Source organism: Oncorhynchus mykiss, chromosome 6 (assembly GCF_013265735.2).
Source record: "Oncorhynchus mykiss isolate Arlee chromosome 6, USDA_OmykA_1.1, whole genome shotgun sequence".
Classification (NCBI taxonomy): Eukaryota; Metazoa; Chordata; class Actinopteri; order Salmoniformes; family Salmonidae; genus Oncorhynchus; species Oncorhynchus mykiss.
In genome coordinates, this window is record NC_048570.1 from 16844914 (window position 1) to 16864197 (window position 19284).

The 19284-nt window shown below is 42.7% G+C and overlaps 1 protein-coding gene across 1 annotated transcript in view; it reads left to right on the top strand.

The window, feature by feature from the left end:
- The first annotated feature begins 1832 nt into the window (after nucleotides 1-1832).
- The window catches only part of fibcd1 (fibrinogen C domain containing 1), a 119442-nt gene continuing 101990 nt past the window's right edge, over nucleotides 1833-19284 (top strand). Inside the window, exons 1-2 of the mRNA XM_036979470.1 lie at nucleotides 1833-2431; nucleotides 2627-2709. Of these exons, the coding sequence (XP_036835365.1) occupies nucleotides 2638-2709 (72 nt within the window). The 5' untranslated portion in view covers nucleotides 1833-2431; nucleotides 2627-2637. The remainder of the gene's footprint in view (nucleotides 2432-2626; nucleotides 2710-19284) is intronic.

Below are 19284 nucleotides of genomic sequence, written 5' to 3' on the forward strand. Positions count from 1 at the left end.
ACAGTCCATCATTACTTTAAGACATGATGGTCAGTCAATACATAACATTTCAATAACTTTGAACGTTTCTTCAAGTACTGTTGCAAAAAACATCAAGCGCTATGATGAGGACCACTACAGGAATGGAAGACCCAGAGTTACCTCTTCTGCAGAGGATACGTTCATTAGTGTAACCAGCCTCAGAAATTGCAACCCAAATAAATGCTTCACAGAATTCAAGTAACAGACACATCTCAACATCAACTGTTCAGAGGAGACTGTGTGAATCAGGTCTTCATGGTCAAATTTCTACAAAGAAACCACTACTGAAGGACACCAATAAGAAGAAGAGACTTGCTTAGGCCAAGAAACACAAGCAATGGACATTAGACCAGTGGAAATCTGTCCTTGGTCTGATGAGTCCATATTTGAGATTATTGGTTCCAACTGCCGTGTCTTTGTGAGATGCAGAGTAGGTCAACGGATGTTCTCCGCATGTGTGGTTCCCACCGTGAAGCATGCAGTAGGAGGTGTGATGGTGTGGGGGTGTTTTTCTGGTGACACTGTCTGTGATTTATGGCACACTTAACCAGCATGACTACCACAGCATTCTGCAGCGATACGCCATCCCATCTTGTTTGCACTTAGTGGGACTATCATTTGTTTTTCAACAGGACAATGACCCAACAGACCTCCAGGCTGTATAAGGGCTATTTTAAGGAGAGTGATGCAATGCTGCATCAGATGACCTGGCCTCCACAATCACCCAACCTCACCCCAATTGTGATTGTTTGGGATGAGCTGGACTGCTGAGTGAAGTAAAAGCAGCCAACAAGTGCTCAGCATATGTGGGAACTCCTTCAAGTCTGTTGGAAATGCATTCCAGGTGAAGCTGGTTTAGAGAATGACAAAAGTGTGCAAAGCTGTCATCAAGGCAAAGGCTGGCTACTTTGAAGAATCTAAAACATAACTATATTTAGATTTGTTTTTGATCAAATGTTTTAACACCTTTTTGGTTACTACCTGATTCCATATGTGTTATTTCATAGTTCTGATAACTTCACTACTTTTCTACAATGTAGAAAACAGTAAAAATAAAGAAAAACCCTTGAATGAGTAGGTGTGTCCAAACTTTTATAATATAACAATAACATTTGACATAGAAACACTGGAATTTCGGCAGGTTTTGTGAAATTATGTTTATTAATTATGAAAATATGAAAACAATTAATAACATGCCATTTGACTGCAGGATAGGCAGTTTTCTGGAAATCTGGCTTTTATTCGGGTTGGCTTACATTTCTGTGATGTGTCGGACCAGGGCTCTGGCTTCAGCTCATAGGCCTTGGGTAATACAGGCTCTATTTTTCAAGCCTGATAAGAACTCTAACACACACACACACACCTCCAGCACTCTAAGCAGGTCCTAAGAGGGAATCAGACAATAAATATTATATTTATGAATATTATTCATCATATCGAATAAATATCCAAGAGTAATAGTTTGTCTCTCATCGATTTTCCTGCCTCCTTGTCTTCTATATTGATGCAAAGACCTTTACTAGTGAACGGCATTTCAAGTATTTTCAGTTAGCTGTTTCATTCTTATCTGATTCGTTCACCGAAAAGAGCTGCTACCGAACAGCTCTTCGACTGGCCTGTGCCCGGGGCGTCCAAATCACTAAGTCTGCCCCTGAGTATAACGCCATGTAGGCTAATGACAGGTATAAGGACAATGTTGAACAAGCTATCTTCCTCCTTATTCTCATGTGGAAATGTTGAGATGAAATTAATTACCTGCATCATCTCAGAGGGAGGGGAAACGGTGCATAAAACCCATGCAGGTAGACTACAGACAGGCATTATTGTAACACACATACACATGCACGCATGCAAAGTCGCGCGCGCGCGCACACACAACCACACACACACACACACACACAGCCTCTCTCACAGTTGCCTAGTTAAATAAATGTCAAAAAAATAAAAAAAATACACGCATACACGCGCGCGCACTCGCACGACGAAGGGGAATCACTGAAGCTTGGATTTCACGTCGAGGCGCTCTTGCCCAATGCAATATGTTGCTAATCTGACTGCGCGTTGAATCATATCAGAGAGCCGCTTCATGTTTATCAACGTCAACCAGGGAAACCAGAGGCGGTTTTATCTCTTGCCCGAGCTCTTTCACTTTTTAACAAGGACGTACATAGCCCACGCGTAAAACCTCGACAGGACACGTGTAATTTTGAGTCAGAACGGAGGAAATAGAAGCAGGTTTTCTTCTAGGTTCTGAATAACGCGGGTGAAGTTTTGATTCATTAGAATCTGCAACGCATTGAACGCTTACTGTCAATGTGCATGTGTGTTTTTTAGTAACACGAAGGAACGTTATAGCAATTTCCTAACTGCGAAAATTCAAAGCAACTATTCTTTGCAAGGGGTCCTACAAGTATGTATGATATCAACATGTTTGTACTACTAGATTCCCATCTGGACCTCCTTTAGAATTATAGAGATCTGTGCAGTGATTGAAGTAGTTTTTATGTGTAAACCTTTTCCCCTTCTTATTGGAATAGTTCAAACAACATAAACCCTCTGGTTGACACTTTCCCTTTACCAATGATGTCAAATCTCGGATTTTAAGATTTTCAGAGAATGGTAAATGATCGATGGAAAATCATGAACAGTGTTTCAGAACTCGAAGATGGACATCAGCATAAATCTCAGGTAGGCATTGCATGCTGCAAGTATTCATTCATTGCTCTGCTCTGCTCAAAAACAACAACAAAAAAAGCAGGTGAAAAGCCTGCAGGTACCAGAAAGTATTTAATAAAATAGCATTCATATTTTAGTGGCTCATAGTATTGCATAACTATTGTACATAGTTACACATAGAAAACGAATGACCATTTATTTCGTGGGAACTAAATGTCCCTTTTTACGAAAGCCATAGCCTACCTATCACATACGGTTTATCTAATGGTCCGACTTTAAAGTTATGGTAACATGATGTGAATTGAGTGTTACATTCCAATAATATATGCTTTGCTGGTAGATCCATGATGGTGTAGGCCTATTTATTTAATTTCCTACATTCATTTATTGTAGTCTATTCATCAATTGTTATTGGAGCGCATGAATTGATGATGATTTCTAATTGACAAATGGCAAGATGTCCAAATGATCCATGGAGAAACAGAAATTGAAGCCCTCTCTACCATCGGGCTTTTTCCCCCTTAGCTTGTCATATTTAGAAATTAAAATATGTTGACCTTTCATTGTCGGGTCCAGTTACGCTACGATTTGTGCATCTATTGCAACATGAGCCAGCTGCAAATCTGCATTTTTAAAATATTTTTTATAAATGCCTGTGTGATGTGATCCTTATGTCACCTATTAGCTGTATACTCGGTACTGGTACTGTATATAGCCAAGTTACTGTTACTCATTGTGGATCTATTCCTCGTGTTATTATTTTTCTAGTTTTCTATTATTTATCCTTTTATCTATCTGCATTGTTGGGAAGTAAGCATTTCCCTGTACGTCTACACCTTACGTTTACGAATCATGTGACAAATACAATTCTATTTAAATTGATTTATAACAGTCACTGTGAATGAGTGAGAGCACTTCTTTCTGCTAGTTGTCCATCTCAGCGAAGTATTTGGCATTTTTTAATTTTTTTAAAATGTATCCGTTATTTTACCAGGTAAGTTGACTGAGAACACATTCTCATTTGCAGCAACGACCTGGGGAATGGTTACAGGGGAGAGGAGGGGGATGAATGAGCCAATTGGAATGGCGTGCAGAGGTTGGGCTAGGGTTGTCAAGTAGTATTGTTTAAATGTAGTTTAGTGTCTGAGATGATACATGTTGGCATGAAACTCTCTTCTCTTCTGGCAGTACAAATATAGCCCATAACTATGTTATAATTAAGCCTAATTATAATTACGCAATAAGGCCAATATACCACGGCTAAGGGCTGTTCTTACGCACAACGCAACCAACGCGGAGTGCCTGGATACAGCCCTTAGCTGTGGTATATTGGCCATATACCACTAACCCCCGAGGTGCCTTATTGCTATTATAAACTATTATTGCTATTATAAGCTATTATTAACTGGTTACCAGTAATTAGAGCAGTTAAAATACATGTTTTGTCATACTCATGGTATATAGTTTGATATGTCAGCCAATCAGCATTCAGGGTTTGAACCACCCAGTTTATAACTATGTTTATTATCACTGTGTGGTTGACTGCTACAAGGCTTTATGCAAAACTGAAATCGTTGTAAAGAATGCTCGTCTACAACTGACTGGAAACTCTGGCTTTGGTTGAGAGGAAGGAGATGAGATTACCGTTCTGCCTTATAGAGTCTGCCTCCATTCCTCCCTGTTTGCTGTGACCAAGTGTTGTAAGCCTATCTACAATATGAGCATTTCTGGAATGCTGCAGCAGTTGGCACATATTGTTAGCCAGCAATTTATTTATTTTGTGGACAGATCTTCTTCAACACCTTTACAGTATATCCTGTGAGTGATACAGAAAATGAATCAGTAAAGTTAATGACCATGCATTTAGGGCATGCTGAGTTGACGGGGAAGGTTATGGCTGTGGATAGTTCCACATGGACTGTCTGTACATTGGACCAGTGATGTAGTGATAAAACAAAATAGACTGGTAAACTCTTATCGCCGGTCGCAGTTAAAAAAGTAACACTCCCTACACTTTCCGCAAAAGTTGGTAAACTGTCAAGCAAAAATAATTGTTGGTAAACTGTGTTTACTTGCATTTAGCCTCCACTACATCACTGCGTTGGACTAAATTAAGTATAGCAGTCGAGAGGCAGACATGAGAGTAGATTCTTGGATGGAAGTTATCAGCCTTATGAGGCCCAGTAAGATTGAATTTAACTCCATAAGTGGCCTTGATGGTACGTTAACACACTGACTGCAGACCAGGGAGCACGGACGCACACAGACAGACAGTCGGACAGACACTCCACACACACACACCTGATAACTGTCTGTCCTTCCTTTGGCGTAATGAGAGAAGAAAGGGAATCAATCCATCCATCTCTCTCGCTCTCTCTCTCTTGCTCTCTCTCTCGCTTTCTCTCGCTCGCTCTCTCTCACTCTCTTTCTCAGAGTGCAGTAGTTAGGCCTATAAAAAGTACTCCACAGGAATTAGTACAGTATTATATGCTGTAGTTTCACAGGAAGCCTACATATTGTTCTCATGTGCTCTCTGTCACGTCAGTCAATCCTAGCTATTGTCTCCTTTCCTAGGTTGATATGTCTTAAAGGTATACTCAGCCATATAACATCATCATACACACAACAGGGTGGTTTCCTGCCTGCAGACATCAACAACAACAGGCCTCAAATCTACCAAGACAGCATTTGCTGTTCCAATTTGCTCCCTCCCTTGGGGCATGCCCTCTTTGGGGAGAACGAACAGCGGCTGTAAGCAGGATGTTGCCCGGTTGTATATAATGTCATATTACTGAGTCTACCTTGACCAATATATTCTGTTTCATGACAGCAGCCATTTGACCTGTATTGAATTTGTTCATCATCACATGACCTTCTGCTAAGAAAATGTATAACAGTGTTTCAGAATTTAGAATTTTATATGTAGCATTTAGTCTGTGGTTTTTAATGACATGATAATGACATGAGTGAACACAGCAAACTTCAGTGAGCAGCACAATGTTGACGAAGTTTGATATCTGCAGAAAACATAATTACACACCCCTAAAAAATGTAGAATAATAATAATAATTACACTTCAATGAAGTCAGACAGCTCAAGGTTAATGAGTAGTAACAGTACCTGGAAATGGGAACTTTTATTCCCACCTTAAAGGGATGTTTTTATTTCTCTACAGAATGCCACAGGGTTACTTTTACACCAAACTAATGTAACTTGATGGCAGATGACGATGGCTTCGGCGTGTGTGTGCACGCACGCGTGTGTATGTGTTTCAGCTGGGGACTGGACTGTGAAAGCAGACGCTGAGGGAGTCTGCTTACAGGGAAACATGAAGCGGAGATATTAATAGGGCCCCCTCCTCTCGTAATGTCTCTTAGACAGTTATCTCTGGGAGATGGCTCATTAGAGCATCCTGTCCTGCCACTGGCCCATCCACTGACTAGCCCACAATCTGCCAGCTCCCATTTGCTGCACGGTCGGACCTATTAAGATGTCCCAGTACGCCCACGTTACTGTCGTCAGTCTGCACATGACAGTATGGAAATGCTGGGTTGTTATGTTTGCGCCTGTTGCATTAGCTTCTTATTGTATAAGCCAATTGATCCAAGATGTGGATATAGGATCAATTGATCAGATGTGGATATAGGATCAGTTATTCACCATTTACCATGAGGAATCCATTTTTAGAGTAAATTGTCGCTAGAATATACATCTACAGGCTCAGGCCTCTTTGACTAAATTGGTACAAGTTATGGGGTTATTTTCTAGAGCAGTGAAAAGCAAGTTAACATTTAGTCGTCGAAGCGGCAGACAATCGCATCTTCAACAATGAAAGCGAAAAATACTCAGGCTAAAATGTCAAGAGGGTTATAATTTGAGCTACCTCTACTGCAAATGCACACATTTTCCACCCTTTTCTCTCTTCTTCCCTCATTCTGATGTCCAGCCATTCTTTGTTCAATGTGTTTTTGTTTTTGTTTTTCATATTCAATTTGACCTTTTTTTATATACTGCTTTAGTAACAACCTGCTGTTTCTACCAAGCCTAAGGGAACCCTGAGGGCTCTTAAAGCGCTGTTATCACAGACGCCAGGGATCACCCTGGTGTGAAGCCACCCAGAGGAGGTGCAAATGGCTTTGACCTGCTCCACTAGCCGGTCAGCAATCAGTGAAAGGAGCGTCAACACATACACACATGCACACAGACACATGCACACACACACACACACACACACACACACACACACACACACACACACACACACACACACACACACACACACACACACACACACACACACACACACACACACACACACACACACACACACACACACAAGCTGTTAAAATAAGAAGAAATTACGGTGTAGTAGAGAAACATTCATTCTGTTGATGACTTTTGAGTGGACTTGGTATCTGTCCTATCAGATCATAGACTGATAGACTGCCAAGCCCCATAATCTATTATGGACAATTGAATCAGGCTTTACAGTACATTCTAAAACTCTTACTAGCCATGTCAGTTTTTCAGACCGGCTTCAAGTCATCACAGTTCCAATGTGTTAACCTGACATCTAAGCAGAGCAGAGATTTTTGGCTTCAATATACATTGACTAAAGATGATGAACATGATAGAGAAATCACTTGTTGTGGCCTCTAACACCAGAGATACAGTACATTCCAACAGACTGTAGTCGATAATGATCTGAAAACTCCAAATATTTATTTCCAGTGGTCTCTGGATTCTAGACTTCACTCCTCTGCATTTGGTATGGCCGACATCATATACATTTCTAAACAACACATTGCTATGCAATGTCTCTGTGATGCCCGGCTAATGCATTCTGCTCTGATTAATGCCGACCTATAAACATGCTGTGAGCCACTAACTGAAAAGAATGGATTACTGTGATTACCTCCAGTGGCTGAAACGGCCTTCCTTTCCTTCCTTCCAATGATAAAATGTTTCCATTTGCTTTCTACTTAAATGAGCGCTTACTGTTAATTTATCTTTGTAGTTGCAGGCAGGGCTGGGTCAAGGCGAGGGATAAGAAGATATATATTTTCCACCGGGTGGTTGGTATTCATTTGATCTTAATGGCACCATGGCTCCTAATGAATAGTCCTCTCCTGTCTGCTCTCCACCACTGATTTCAATGTGACCTTTGAACTAGAATATAACTATTACAAACTCCATTACCTCCTGCCGATTTATTAATGAAGATTATATTTTAACGGCAATCCCTAATGCTGCATTTAGATGAGGGACGCAAAAACCGCCATACCGATCGGCATAGCGGGACAAGAAAGCAAGAAAGACGGTGATGACAAAAGCAAGCCAGCATGACAGGATGTGTTCCTACGGTGATTTCAGGAAACAAACAGTGCAAATCAACATCTGGTAAAAAACAACACTACAGCAGATGACAAAAGTTGAAATATTTGAACTCTGGCGGCAAGTCCCGTCTACCGTAGTGGCTGAAGGCATTCACTGCCAGACTCAACGGTATTTACCATCGTTCTCTCATTGAAAACAATGACATCACATTTGGCATCTAGCGTCTACCTCGTGCCATCTAACCGCAGCATAATTCTATATTACAGTAAGAGGTTATGTGGTTAAGCATGTTGTAGACAGTGAAATTTAATGAACAACAGTTTACACCATTCATCCATCTAAAACTCCAAGGATTTAGAACAAAATTCTCCCCCAAGCCACCCAGTATGTGAAAGAAACCGATTAAAAGCAACTTTCATTCTGCTTAATGTAATAACTTTGAAAAGCGCACAGCCACCCCCCACTCTTGACTATTATTAGTTTTTCACTCCTTTATGCACGCCAGTGTACAATTCTCTACATCCTCTTGTTATCTTCAACACCGGGGAGGCTGTGAAAGTATACCTGGTGCCACAACACTCCTGAGTAACAGCCGTTGCAGTTGAAGTGGGAGGGAGGGTGTTTGATGTCAGACTTGTACCTCGGATGCGTTGGAGTGTGGTAGTACAAGGCAGGGTTGAGCAGGGTTGAGCAGCAAACCTTCCCCTATAAGGGCTCTCTAAAGCACAGGGAGGATATGTTGAGTATCAGACCTGTGGAAGTGGTCTCGGGAGCCCGGCTCCAGCCTGCAAGACAAATCGCTTTCTCCACACTTGGCTGCCTGTCCTTGGAGTCCTCTGACAGAGGAACCTGCCTGCACACTGGGGGCTACTGGAGCTGGAGACCCGGTCTGTCTGAACAGGAACTGTCTTTAGGCTACAGGCAGAGGAGGGCAAAGGAACAGAGAGGCAAAAACATACCTACATTTAGGCACATTGCACACATACACACCAGTGTGTCCCGTAAATGCATATAGGGGAAACACTGCACACACACACACACACACACACACACACACACACACACACACACACACACACACACACACACACACACACACACACACACACACACACACACACACAATGCATCCCCAGAAATAAAAATCATGAAACTCCTGTCAATTTGGTGAGAGCCTGTTTTCTATCAGTGGGTAAAATATAAATGTTCCCCATGATTTAACTTCTAAGTGGTCTGTCTGTGAAATCAGGAAACCGTGTAGGAGTTCCAACTAGGAACGCATCATAGCTACATGGTTCTCGTCACTGGATATAGGGGTAACACACCATCACATTTCATAAAAAAATTACCTGCACTCCAGATCGCCAAATCAGCCCATAGATAGTACGGGCATACTTGTCTAGAACACATCGATCCCTTTATATCATCATTTAAAAATACAGTGCCTTGCGAAAGTATTCGGCCCCCTTGAACTTTGCGACCTTTTGCCACATTTCAGGCTTCAAACATAAAGATATAAAACTGTATTTTTTTTGTGAAGAATCAACAACAAGTGGGACACAATCATGAAGTGGAACGACATTTATTGGATATTTCAAACTTTTTTAACAAATCAAAAACTGAAAAATTGGGCGTGCAAAATTATTCAGCCCCTTTACTTTCAGTGCAGCAAACTCTCTCCAGAAGTTCAGTGAGGATCTCTGAATGATCCAATGTTGACCTAAATGACTAATGATGATAAATACAATCCACGTGTGTAATCAAGTCTCCGTATAAATGCACCTGCACTGTGATAGTCTCAGAGGTCCGTCAAAGCGCAGAGAGCATCATGAAGAACAAGGAACACACCAGGCAGGTCCGAGATACTGTTGTGAAGAAGTTTAAAGCCGGATTTGGATTCAAAAAGATTTCCCAAGCTTTAAACATCCCAAGGAGCAATGTGCAAGCGATAATATTGAAATGGAAGGAGTATCAGACCACTGCAAATCTACCAAGACCTGGCCGTCCCTCTAAACTTTCAGCTCATACAAGGAGAAGACTGATCAGAGATGCAGCCAAGAGGCCCATGATCACTCTGGATGAACTGCAGAGATCTACAGCTGAGGTGGGAGACTCTGTCCATTGGACAACGATCAGTCGTATATTGCACAAATCTGGCCTTTATGGAAGAGTGGCAAGAAGAAAGCCATTTCTTAAAGATATCCATAAAAAGTGTTGTTTAAAGTTTGCCACAAGCCACCTGGGAGACACACCAAACATGTGGAAGAAGGTGCTCTGGTCAGATGAAACCAAAATTGAACTTTTTGGCAACAATGCAAAACGTTATGTTTGGCGTAAAAGCAACACAGCTCATCACCCTGAACACACCATCCCCACTGTCAAACATGGTGGTGGCAGCATCATGGTTTGGGCCTGCTTTTCGTCAGCAGGGACAGGGAAGATGGTTAAAATTGATGGGAAGATGGATGGAGCCAAATACAGGACCATTCTGGAAGAAAACCTGATTGAGTCTGCAAAAGACCTGAGACTGGGACGGAGATTTGTCTTCCAACAAGACACTGATCCAAAACATAAAGCAAAATCTACAATGGAATGGTTCAAAAATAAACATATCCAGGTGTTAGAATGGCCAAGTCAAAGTCCAGACCTGAATCCAATCGAGAATCTGTGGAAAGAACTGAAAACTGCTGTTCACAAATGCTCTCCATCCAACCTCACTGAGCTCGAGCTGTTTTGCAAGGAGGAATGGGAAAACGTTTCAGTGTGCAAAACTGATAGAGACATACCCAAGCGACTTACAGCTGTAATCGCAGCAAAAGGTGGCGCTACAAAGCATTAACTTAAGGGGGCTGAATAATTTTGCACGCCCAATTTTTCAGTTTTTGATTTGTTAAAAAAGTTTGAAATATCCAATAAATGTCGTTCCACTTCATGATTGTGTCCCACTTGTTGTTGATTCTTCACAAAAAAATACAGTTTTATATCTTTATGTTTGAAGCCTGAAATGTGGCAAAAGGACGCAAAGTTCAAGGGGGCCGAATACTTTCGCAAGGCTCTGTATATATACAGTATATGTATTTCACCTTTATTTAACCAGGTAGGCTAGTTGAGAACACCTTTATTTAACCAGGTAGGCTAGTTGAGAACAAATTCTCATTTACAACTGCAACCTGGCCAAGATGAAGCAAAGCAGTGCGACACAAACAACAACACAGAGTTCCACAAGGAATAAACAAACATACAGTCAATAACACAATAGAAAAGTCTATATACAGTGTGTGCAAATTAGGTAAGATAGTGGAGGTTAGGCAATAAATAAACAGCTGGTGCTTAAAGTTAGAGAGGGAGATATGAGTCTCTAGCTTCAGTGATTTTTGCAATTTGTTCCAGTCACTGCCAGCAGAGAACTGGATGGAAAGGCGGCCAAAGTAGGAATTGGCTTTGGGGGTGACCAGTGAAATATACCTTCTGGAGCGTGTGCTATGGGTGGGTGCTGCTATGGTGACCAGTGAGCTTTGATAAGGCGGTGCTTTACCTAGCAACGACTTATGACATGGAGCCATTGGGTTTGGCAACGAATATGAAGCGAGGGCCAACCAACGAGAGCATACAGGTCGCAGTGGTGGGTAGTATATGGGGCTTTGGTGACAAAACGGATGGCACTGATAGACTGCATCCAATTTGCTGAATAGAGTGTTGGAGGCTATTTTGTAAATGATATTGCCGAAGTCAAGGATCGGTAGGATAGTCAGTTTTACGAGGGTATGTTTGGCAGTATGAGTGAAGGATGTTTGTTGCGAAATAGGAAGTCGATTCTAGATGTATTTTTGGATTGGAGATGCTTAATATTAGTCTGGAAGGAGAGTTTACAGTCTAACCAGACACCTAGGTATTTGTAGTTGTCCAAATATTCTAAGTCAGAACCGTCCAGAGTAGTGATGCTGGATGGGCAGGCAGGTGCGGGCAGCGATCGGTTGAAGAGCATGCATTTAGTTTTACTTGCATTTAAAAGCAGTTGGAGGCCACAGAAGAAGAGTTGTATTGCATTGAAGCTCGTCAGGAGGTTAGTTAACCTGTCTACGATACTGGTTCCCAATTGGGAATCAACCCTCCCACGTGCAGCTGGAACGGTGGCGCATGGAACGCAAAAATATTCTTAAAAATATTTAACCTCCACACATTAACAAGTCCAATAGCTCAAATGAAAGATAAACATCTTGTTCATTTAGCCAGCAAGTCAGATTTCTAAAATGTTTTACGGCGAAAACATAGCACATATATATGTAAAACCACCACCAGACACAGCTCATTTCAATAGCCAAAACATGCAATCAACAAACGCAGGATTAAAAAATAAATCGCTCACTAACCTTTTGAAAATCTTCATCAGATGACAGTAATATGACATATTACACAGTACATATTTTTTTTTTTCAATAATATGCCATTTATATCCATAAATGTCCATTTACAGTGAGTTCACCTTCAGAAATTACTCAAAAACGCCCGCAGGAAATCTATGTAGCGCGGCAAGATAACGTAAAATAGACATCATAAACTTTGACTAAATATACATGTTCTACATATAGTTAGAAAGATACACTGCTTCTTTATGCAACCGCTGTGTTAGATTTATTTTTAACGTTACAGAAATCGCACACTATTCCATATTGTGAGACAGCGCTCAGTTCCAAGCTACATTTCCACGTAATGTTGGAGTCAACAGAAACACAGATTTAAGCATAAATATTCCCTTACCTTCGATGGTCTTCGTTCAGAATGTTCTGGAAGGCTTCATACTTACCCAATACATCGTTTGGTTTCAAGTCTTGCGTCTTTGTATTAGCTACTGCTAATAACATCAGCTGAAATGCACCCAAAACGTCCTCTGGTCCGGATAAGTTGCGCATCAAAACTTCAAAATTACACATTATATGTCGACTAAACAGGTCAAACTAAGTGCAGAAGCAAGCTTTATGATGTTTTAGACGTGCAAAACAAACTTCAATTCAATCGCCCATCGTCTGCCCTTCTCTTCAGTGCTGGAAACAAAGGAATGACTGTGACCAATTCGCGCCCATACGCACAGCCTATTCTCTCGTGGCACGCACTAATTTCACTCCCATAGGGTCAATTCTCGCGCGATTTGAACGGTTTGAAGCTCTAATGAAAGAGGACATCTAGCGGAAGATATAGAAAGTGTCCCCAGAATCATAGCTGGTTGGGAGGGGTGGGGGCATGACGTCAAAGTTGCTCCAACTTTCATGGCCACAGAAACTAGTTTGGAAGAATGCCTGCCCTGTGAGTTCTGCTATACTTACAGACATAATTCCAACGGTTTTAGAATCTTTAGAGTGTTTTCTATCCAATAATAATTTTTATTTGCATATATTAACAATTTTTGAAAGATTTTTTTTCCAGTTTACTAGGGGTACCCAATCTCTCCAAAGGGGGCGTATATCTGCCATATCCTCAACAGGTTAACACAGTGTCCAAAGAAGGGTTAGAGGTATACTGTTAAACAGCCACCACTAACATTGAGTGGCTGCTGCCAACACACTGACTCAACTCCAGCCACTTTAATAATGGGAATTGATGGAAATTGATGTAAAATGTATCACTAGCCACTTTAAACAATGCTACTTAATATAATGTTTACATACCCTACATTACTCATCTCATATGTATATGTATATACTGTACTCTATATCATCTACTGCATCTTTATGTAATACATGTATCACTAGCCACTTTAAACTATGCCACTTTGTTTACATACCCTACATTACTCATCTCATATGTATATACTGTACTCAATACCATCTACTGCATCTTGCCTATGCCGTTCTGTACCATCACTCATTCACATATCTTTATGTACATATTCTTTATCCCTTTACACTTGTGTGTATAATGTAGTAGTTGTGGAATTGTTAGGTTAGATTACTCATTGGTTATTACTGCATTGTCGGAACTAGAAGCACAAGCATTTCGCTACACTCGCATTAACATCTGCTAACCATGTGTATGTGACAAATAAATTTGATTTGATTTGATATACCGGATTGTGTCGTCTGCATGGTGGTGTCCTCATGACAAAGTATATATTTCGCTTAGATGTGCTCAATCTAAACAGTGTACAAAATTATTAAACTCAGTTTCCCTTCAAGTTCCATCTTGCAATGCACCCTGTGTGTCTGTAGGAAACGTGGGAATGGGCTGTTGTTGCCATAACAACGTACTCTGCACTCATTCTGGTCAGGGAGGAACTGCAAGTTGAACTCAGTGAGATAGACACCTAAATTGATAGTGAAGTTTGTTTAGGAGATTTTACAGCTAGCTAACTACTTCACATGCTGATATTGACTTTGGTATTATTGTGTGTAGCTACGTTTGCTAGCTAGCCAGCCAGCCAAGAAAAGGAGCATTGCATTGTGGGTTTTGGAGACGACTTCAACAGATTTTCACAACGATTTGCACATGTTGCTACCAACCTTATTTCATATTTTAAATTTGTTCACAATTTTTTTTTCTTCCACATATCATCATTTAACACTGTTTAACACTGTTAGGAATTAGTGGTTTGGGGTGGATTATCCCTTTAAGACAATTGAATATAACAATTGGTACATTCTAGCACTTACTTAATCATTTTTTGAAGTAACTACCTCATCCCAAAAGTTGCTTGTTTCAGTTAATCACAAATAAACCAAACCATAATTCTTAAGTATGTTTATCATTTTGCATGTTTTGTTAATACTACTTCAAAAAATAGCACACTGTAAAGTAAAGTGTAACGAATGCTTCCAGCTGTTGGGATCTAAAGATTTTAGCAGTTGTGGTCTCTGGTTAAAAAGAGACATATCTGTTTTTATGCACCAGATGGGTGTGGGTTGTGTACTATATTGTCCTTTTGGACTCTCACAAAAATATATTTTTGTGATAAAATGCAGTATGTCCTAAAATTGAAAAATGCAGAATGTCCTTTAAATTTGGAATTTAGAGCCCGACCGTTTTTTTGGGCCCGATACCGATTCAGATTTTTTGGGGGACAAAACTTACCGATACTGATATATCTGCTGATATACTGCTTTACGCTGGGGAAATTAAAAGGTGTCATTTTTCCACACTGAATTCTCAAAAATTGCCAATGAAAACAGCAATTGTTCAAGAAATATTTTTCAATTGATTTCTTATATTGTGAAATTAATGACACATCATGAGGATGGCCACAAGTTTTTCGATAAGCATGAGATTCCCTTTTTTCATCCTATTGACTGAATAAAGGTTATTGGTGGAATTATTGTCCGATACCGTAGCGTTAAAAGGCCAATATCGTCCGATAATATTGAGAAATTTTAAATCAGTCAGGCTCTAGTGGAATTGCACTTTTTGTTAAAATAAAATAAGTTATTCCCATCGTGGCTCATAATTTCTTCCTTTAATGAGGTGAACATTTTGAGGTACCCTCTGTTCATATTTGCATTTGAATGGCAATGCATCATACTTACTGCTTACTGTACATTACCCCCTAGTTCCTCTACTCACCTGATAAATATGCATCCGGCCGTCCATTCTTTTAACATTATACAATAGCAGTACAGTTTAGCTTAACCACAATTGGAATCAAACTCTTTCCTAATAATTGCTGATATACAGCCATTCCCGTTGCACTCACTATCAGTTTCTCGATTAGACACAATCTCCCTACCACTACCACTTAAAGGATGTATCGCTCAGTATTGTCCTAAATAAGCTCTCGCTGTGGCGTGATGACAAGGTGCAAATATCAGTGATGAAATCCAATGGATGCTGAAACAGAACAGCAGTGTGGCTTGTGTGTTTTCCCCTCTTGGCTAGAGGATCAGACTAACACACACACAAGAGGGAGTCTTAATCACCCAGCTGCGGAGGAATAAGTTGACTACTGAGCCCTGAGCACAAAGAGTCCCCTCTGGCCATTTCATTAGCTGTGCTAGACCGTTTAAAAAGACAAAGGAGACCATGTCACAGCCCCACGACATATTGGGTATTTTTGTACGATATCTTCATTAGGTTTGAGAGTTTGTTGGTTACCGGTGAAACTAGTCAACATGAGAATGAAGAAAGCTTGGTAGCCAGCTATCAATATACAGTGCAGATGTAGGATCTTAATTTGATCACCCTGTTGCTTGAGAACTTTCCTGCAATGCAGGACATTTAAAATTGTATTGTGTATTGTGTATTGAGGTTTAAAAAGGCTTCTGAAGTTATGAAAAATGTATCAACCCCTACAAAAATGTCCATTATGTAACGGTCTTCTTTATGAGAAGGAGAGTCGGACCAAAATGCGGCGTGTAGATTACGATCCATGTTTATTGACTATAGCAACACGAATCTAAATACAAACAGTGCAAAATAATAAACGTAATGAAAACCGAAACAGCCTAAACTGGTGCAAACTAACACTAAGGACAATCACCCACAAACACACAGTGAAACCCAGGCTACCTAAATATGGTTCCCAATCAGAGACAATGACTAACACCTGCCTCTGATTGAGATCCATATCAGGCCAGACATAGAAATAGACAAACAAGACATCCAACATAGAATGCCCACCCAGTTCACGTCCTGACCAACACTAAAACAAGGAAAACACACACGAACGATGGTCAGAACGTGACAGTACCCCCCCTCCAAGGTGCGGACTCCGGACGCACAACTTAAACCTATGGGGGAGGGTGTGGGTGGGCATCTGTCCGCGGTGGCGGCTCTGGCGCTGGACGTGGACCCCACTCCATAACAGTTTTAGTCCACCTCCTTAGCGTCCCTAGATAGGTTACCCTCCTTAAAGACCGCTCGGGACAGAGGGGCAGCTCGGGACAGAGGTAGCTCGGGACTGATGGGTAGCTCAGCACTGAGAGGAAGCTCAGCACTGAGAGGAAGCTCAGCACTGAGAGGAAGCCCAGGCAGGTAGTTGGATCTAGCAGATCCTGGCTGACTGGAGAATCTGGAAGAGTCTGGTCGACTGGCAGATCTGGAAGAGTCTGGTCGACTGGCAGATCTGGAAGAGTCTGGTCGACTGGCAGATCTGGAAGAGTCTGGTTGACTGGCAGCTCTGGCTGCTCCATGCTGACTGGCTGCCCCATGCTGACTGGCAGCTCTGGCTGCTCCATGCTGACTGGCTGCTCCATGCTGACTGACAGCTCTGGCTGCTCCATGCTGACTGGCAGCTCTGGCTGCTCCATGCTGACTGGCTGCTCCATGCTGACTGGCAGCTCTGGCTGCTCCATGCTGACTGGCTGCTCCATGCTGACTGGCTGCTCTGACTGCTCCATGCTGACTGGCGGCCCTGGCTGCTCCATGCTGACTGGCGGCCCTGGCTGCTCCATGCTGACTGGCGGCCCTGGCTGCTCCATGCTGACTGGCGGCCCTGGCGGCTCCATGCTGACTGGCAGCTCTGGCGGCTCCTTGCAGACTGGCAGCTCTGGCGGCTCCTTGCAAACTGGCAGCTTTGGCGGCATCCTGCAGACTGGCAGCTCTGGCGGCTCCTTGCAGACTGGCAGCTCTGGCGGCTCCTTGCAGACTGGCAGCTCCTTGCAGACTGGCAGCTCCTTGCAGACTGGCAGCTCCTTGCAGACTGGCAGCTCCTTGCAGACTGGCAGCTCCTTGCAGACTGGCAGCTCCTTGCAGACTGGCAGTTCCGAACAGGCGGGAGACTCCGGCAGCGCTGTAGAGGCGGAAAGCTCTGACAGCGCTGTAGAGGCGGGAGACTCCAACAGCGCTGAAGAGGAGGAAGGCTCTGACAGCGCTGGACAGGCGAGGCGCACTGTAGGCCTGATGCGTGGTGCTGGCACTGGTGGTACTGGGCCGAGGACACGCACAGGAAGCCTGGTGCGGGGAGCTGCTACCGGAGGGCTGGGGTGTGGAGGTGGTACTGGAAAAACCGGACCGTGCAGGCGCACTGGAGCTCTTGAGCACCGAGCCTGCCCAACCTTACCTGGTTGAATGCTCACGGTCGCCCTGCCAGTGCGGCGAGGTGGAATAGCCCGCACTGGGCTATGCAGGCGAACCGGAGACACCGAGCGCAAGGCTGGTGCCATGTAAGCCGGCCCAAGGAGACGCACTGGGGACCAGCTGCGTAGAGCCGGCTTCATGGCATTAGGCTCGACGCTCAATCTAGCCCGGCAGACACGCGGAGCTGGAATATACCGCACCGGGCTATGCACCCGCACTGGAGACACCGTGCGCACCACTGCATAACACGGTGTCTGTCCGGTCTCTCTAGCCCCCCGGTAAGCACAGGGAGTCTGCCCAGGTCTCCTACCTGGCGTAGCCATACTCCCTGTTAGCCCCCCCCCAAGAAATTTTTGGGGCTGCCTCTCGGGCTTCCTTGCCAGCCGTGTACCCTCATATCGCCGGCTCCTCTCTCCGGCTGCCTCTGCTCTCCTAAGTGCCTCCACCTGTTCCCATGGGAGGCGATCTCTTCCAGCCAGTATCTCCTCCCAAGTGTAACAGCCCTTGCCATCTAAAACGTCCTCCCATGTCCATTCCTCTTTACGCTGCTGTTGCTGCCTGTTGACACGCTGCTTGGTCCGTTGGTGGTGGGTGATTCTGTAACGGTCTTCTTTATGAGAAGGAGAGTCGGACCAAAATGCGGCGTGTAGATTACGATCCATGTTTATTGACTATAGCAACACGAATCTAAATACAAACAGTGCAAAATAATAAACGTAATGAAAACCGAAACAGCCTAAACTGGTGCAAACTAACACTAAGGACAATCACCCACAAACACACAGTGAAACCCAGGCTACCTAAATATGGTTCCCAATCAGAGACAATGACTAACACCTGCCTCTGATTGAGATCCATATCAGGCCAGACATAGAAATAGACAAACAAGACATCCAACATAGAATGCCCACCCAGTTCACGTCCTGACCAACACTAAAACAAGGAAAACACACACGAACGATGGTCAGAACGTGACACATTAATTATAATTAACATTTACTATTGCTGCAGGATTCTTTTTTCTGCTGTAGCAAACTGGCTCAAATTACAATCCTACGTCAGTATAGCCCAGCTTTTCACTTTATCTATGCAGCTTTGTCACTTCGAAGTAAACCCAGTAGGAAATATGCCTAAAGCCATTTTAAAGATCAAGGGTAAGCCTCAGCATCTGGTCTCCTTATATTACAGACCTATTTGTAGGGATTGGTGCTCTTCCAAAGAATTATATGTTAGGATACAGTATGAGACATC